This window comes from Carya illinoinensis, chromosome 7 (genome assembly GCF_018687715.1).
Source record: "Carya illinoinensis cultivar Pawnee chromosome 7, C.illinoinensisPawnee_v1, whole genome shotgun sequence".
Taxonomy (NCBI): domain Eukaryota; kingdom Viridiplantae; phylum Streptophyta; class Magnoliopsida; order Fagales; family Juglandaceae; genus Carya; species Carya illinoinensis.
In genome coordinates, this window is record NC_056758.1 from 1,367,215 (window position 1) to 1,371,834 (window position 4,620).

Here is a 4,620-nt window from a genome sequence, read left to right on the forward strand (position 1 = left end):
AAATACTGTATAATTTATTTTATATCATGTGGACTATCTAATTTCTTCCGCTTGATATATTAATTAAACTCTGGTAAGAATTCAAAGATGCTTTATGTATATATTTAAAATAATCTTAGATATATTCATGAATTTAATAAACTTCGCCGACTCGCCGTATATTATTTTCTGAAAAAAAAAAAAATTGTTTTAAAAAAAGAATGTACGGCGTTTACGGCTGTAAATATCATTTGTGAGGTTATCATCTACTCAAATGTTTGATTTTTGTTCGTCGGATCACCTAATATTCCAAGAGGGTAAGAAAATTAAATAGGCTGAGTACAGTACGCAGATAGAGAGGTTATTAGATCCAACTTTCAAATTCATCGCTCCCGGCTGCCAGCTTCTTCTTGTCGATCTGGGCCAAGGAAGACTTACCTTCCCTTCCAACAAGAACAATGGTTGATATCCATCCGTCCTCTCAGTATTAGATTTATCTAGTTCCTGGCCTCTAGCCTACAGATACTATAATATAATCGATTGATCCCTTAAACAATCAACTCTTGAACCTACTTCTGCTTGAGCAGCAGCTTCCAGACAGTACTACTTTCACAACACACAGAAAACTCAAACCAGCTTTGATCTGTTTGGAATCCAGCCTTCAACATGGGAAGCCTTCCGGTACGTTTTTTTTTTTTTTTTTTTCTTTTGGGGTTCTCTCTATCTCTTAGTTCTGCATGTTTAACGAAAAATATGTTCTAGCTAGCCTGCGCGCAGCTGCAACATTCCCATGCGCGCATGTCGTTTGCTTACGTTTTCTTTCCCTGGCCTTCACGAGTACTTTTTGTTTGATGTCAAACGTTTTAAGTTTTGGTTTGTTTCCCAGTACTTGCGTCTTGAACTTGCAGAGTACAAGCTAGACACAAGCTGCCGTCCAGTACATGAGTTAATTTGTTGGCTGTTCTGTTTTCATTTTCGTGTTAAAGATTTTTGTTTTCATCAACTGGATTCAGTGACATGTAATAACTTTTATTTCACTTCACAATGGCTTCAAATTTTCCCATTTCATAGTTTTCTAACCCTTTCTTTTAAGATTTTCTTTCCTAAGAAAACATTTTCTGTTTCTCTGATGTTTGGTAAACTTTGCATGTTTGATTATGCTTGGACATTAGGTAGTTTCGGAATAAAAACCAGGTGCAAATTATTATAATCTCTCTCATTCTGATTCTTTCCATTTTTTGTTCCTACGTACGTGAACTGTAGTTTACTGTGTCGGATTTGCAAACAAGCACGAGTGGAGCTCGGAGCAGTCCCACGTTGCTATGCACTCCATTGATGGGAACCACGGTCGATCAAATGCTGATCGAGATGCGAAAGGCCAAGGAAATCGGATCCGACATCGTTGAGATCCGGCTCGACTGTTTGAGAAACTTCAATCCACGCCCCGATCTTGAAGTTCTCATTAAGCGGTCTCCATTGCCAACTCTTGTTACTTACAGGTAATGATCGCCTCATATAAAATGAGTTCTTATCTCTCTCCCTCTTTTAACTTTTCAAAACTAATTTCATGTTCATTTCAGACCAATTTGGGAAGGCGGTCAGTATGAAGGTGATGAAACCAAGCGACAGGATGCACTTCGTTTGGCAATGGAATTGGGAGCCGATTACATTGATGTTGAGCTTGAGGTATCAAAACTGTCAAACTGTGCAATGACATACTGAAAATGCTAAAGGGGACAAGAACTAATTACATTTTGAAGCTCAACGATATATATTATGCAGGTTGCTCATGACTTCAACAATTCCATTTATGGGAAGAAGCCTGAGAACTTCAAAGTCATCGTTTCTTCTCACAATTTTCACAACACTCCATCTTCTGAGGCCATTGGCAATCTTGTGGCAAGAATCCAAGCTACTGGAGCTGACATAGTGAAGATTGCAACAACTGCATTGGACATTACAGATTGTGCACGCATTTTTCAGATAATGGTGCATTCTCAAGTATGTAATATAATGGACATTAAAATTTTCTAATTTTGTCTGTCTTCATTTTTTGGTTCCCCACATTTTTTTCACACTTCTCCATGCAAAAAATTGTAGGTGCCAACAATTGGAATTGTTATGGGAGAAAGGGGTTTGATTTCAAGGTTACTTAGCCCCAAGTTTGGTGGATACCTCACTTATGGTGCACTTGAGGCAGGTGCTATTTCAGCTCCAGGCCAACCAACTGCAAAAGACTTGTTGGACTTGTACAACTTCAGGCTTATTGGACCAGATACTAGAGTGTATGGCATCATTGGGAAGCCTGTTGGTCACAGCAAGAGTCCACTTCTTTTCAATGCAGCATTCAAGTCAGTTGGTCTTGACGCAGTTTATGTGCACTTTTTGGTGGACGATGTCAAGAAGTTTTTCGATACCTATTCTTCCTCTGATTGGGCTGGATGCAGGTACCACTCTTCTTGGAAATGCATGCTTCATCAAACCAAGAGCTTTGAGTTGTTAGACCTGGATTTCTATGACTTTTCGTTGTACTAAATAAGAGCACTAGCAGAAGATCAATCTACTTGAGAGATTTTGGTAGACCAAGTTAATATATTTCTTAGCATTTTTTGTTTTATTTAATAACGAAACTGAATCTACAATGCAGTTGTACAATCCCACATAAGGAGGCCGCTCTCAAGTGCATGAACGAGATTGACCCTATTGCCAAGGTATGTGATTGTGTCTTCCCCTAAAATGTTGTTGCATAATCTGATCTGAATCATTTTCTTTTAGTAACTTTTGGTTTCCACTATTTGATTTCTCCGCAGAAAATAGGAGCTATTAATAACATTGTCAGGAGATCAGATGGAGGACTAATGGCTTTCAACACTGACTACATTGGTGCTATTGCTGGCATTGAAGATCAACTAAGAGGTTTTCATCTTTTTACAAGTTATGCAAGCTCTGTCTAGACAAGTTCTATATCTTTTCATAGGTTATTGAGTTAGTTATTGATTTTGCAGGTCTGAATGGTACAAATCCTGCAGCCGACTCACCCTTGGCTGGTAAATTGTTTGTTGTTTTGGGAGCCGGTGGTGCTGGTAAATCACTTGCCTATGGTGCTGCACAAAAGGGAGCAAGAGTGGTGGTTGCCAATCGTACATACGGTAAAAATCGAGCTCTTTGTTTTAGAACCTATGCTTCTTTTAAAGGCAACTCATGAAACAATGAGCTTAGAATTTGGAAAATTCTTCCAAGAGTAAATGCTCCACGTGTTACCACAAACTATAACCCTCATAAAACCTGAAGTTTATGAACAAATGAATGATGATGAGGTGTCTTTTTCTTACAGAGAGAGCTAAAGAACTGGCTGATAAAGTTGGTGGACAGGCTATGACTCTTGCTGAAGTAGACAACTTCCATCCGGAAGAAGGGATGGTTCTTGCAAACACTACATCCGTGGGAATGAAACCTAAAATAGATGAGACCCCCATTTCAAAGGTTTGCCCCTATTTACTTGCTTCACATGTTGGGAAAAAAATAAAGCTCAGATAAGGAAACTTGTCTGCAAAAATGATGGGAAAGCTAGATGAAACTTCAACGTGTACAGAAAGAACGGTAAAGGTTTTCAAGGTTTTTTCTGGTACCTAGGATGGACCATTCTAGGGTGATAACACCACAACATATTGTAATTACAATGATTACATCATGATAGGCTTCATTGCGCTCATGCACCGAATAATTCATTTTGTTTTGTTAATTTTGCAGCAATCTCTGAAACATTATTGCCTAGTATTTGATGCCATTTACACGCCAAAGGAGACCAGGCTCTTGCGTGAAGCAAGAGAGACTGGAGCAACTATTGTGTACGGAACAGAGATGTTGATCCGCCAAGGCTTTGAACAATACAAGAACTTCACTGGTCTGCCTGGTAAGAATATCCAAATCACTTTGGACTCTAGTATTTCCGAGTTACTAATCCTTCATTATTTAATAACTCATTGGTCCTTGTTTCTTTGATAATTCCAGCACCAGAAGAACTGTTTAGGCAACTCATGGAGAAGCATGCATAAATGGGGACTTGCTTTGGCACTCCACACTACTGTTGCAGCTGAATCTATGTTTCCCCATTAGAGCTAAATCGATTTAGTTTTAGCATTATGTGAGAGGCGGTTGAGTTTTGCTTTTGTATGAATAAATATCTTTTGTTTCTAATCGAAACAATTTACAAAAATTTGATTCTATAAGTCTGCAATGCGTTTGATAATGAGAAATGGTGGGAATGAGTTTGTAGCTAATTAGCATTAGCATATCTTTTTCCTTCTAGCTTCTCTTTGCATGCCACTCAACTTCATCCAATTTTCAAGCCAAAGTTAAACAATAATGGTATTGAAAACAGCTTAAACAGCCGAGAAAGGATCTTTGATCGGGAATAGCATTAAAAGAGTGCATATTTCTCTATATGTGAATGGGATCTTTTTTACAAAGAGTGAACTTCTTTTTTCTCATTTTTTGACAAGCTATTGACCAAAGGGAGAGGAAAAGGAAGAGATTTGAACCAGTACCTAGCCTATATAGTTTTTGAGGCATAAGCCTGTCAAAGTATTGTGTGAATGGCCAAATTGATTGGCCTTGAGTAATCTGTAGACTCTATATAAA

The 4,620-nt window shown here is 38.3% G+C and overlaps 1 protein-coding gene across 1 annotated transcript; it reads left to right on the plus strand.

Moving 5' to 3' along the window:
* The first annotated feature begins 409 nt into the window (after positions 1-409).
* On the plus strand, positions 410-4,259 carry LOC122314841 (bifunctional 3-dehydroquinate dehydratase/shikimate dehydrogenase, chloroplastic-like). Its single transcript, XM_043130462.1, has 11 exons — positions 410-660; positions 1,243-1,478; positions 1,560-1,665; positions 1,762-1,980; positions 2,080-2,426; positions 2,627-2,690; positions 2,790-2,895; positions 2,985-3,128; positions 3,314-3,462; positions 3,730-3,892; positions 3,991-4,259. Exons 1-11 carry the CDS (start codon positions 646-648, stop codon positions 4,032-4,034), a joined length of 1,593 nt encoding a protein of 530 aa, XP_042986396.1. The 5' UTR covers positions 410-645; the 3' UTR covers positions 4,035-4,259.
* The last annotated feature ends 361 nt before the right edge of the window (positions 4,260-4,620 follow it).

Excerpts from the sequence above, each read along its gene's own strand:
- LOC122314841 (XM_043130462.1), top strand. Across the intron at positions 2,427-2,626 it reads TCTGATTGGGCTGGATGCAG|TTGTACAATCCCACATAAGG; the intron begins GTACCACTCTTC and ends TCTACAATGCAG. Across the intron at positions 3,463-3,729 it reads ATGAGACCCCCATTTCAAAG|CAATCTCTGAAACATTATTG; the intron begins GTTTGCCCCTAT and ends TTAATTTTGCAG.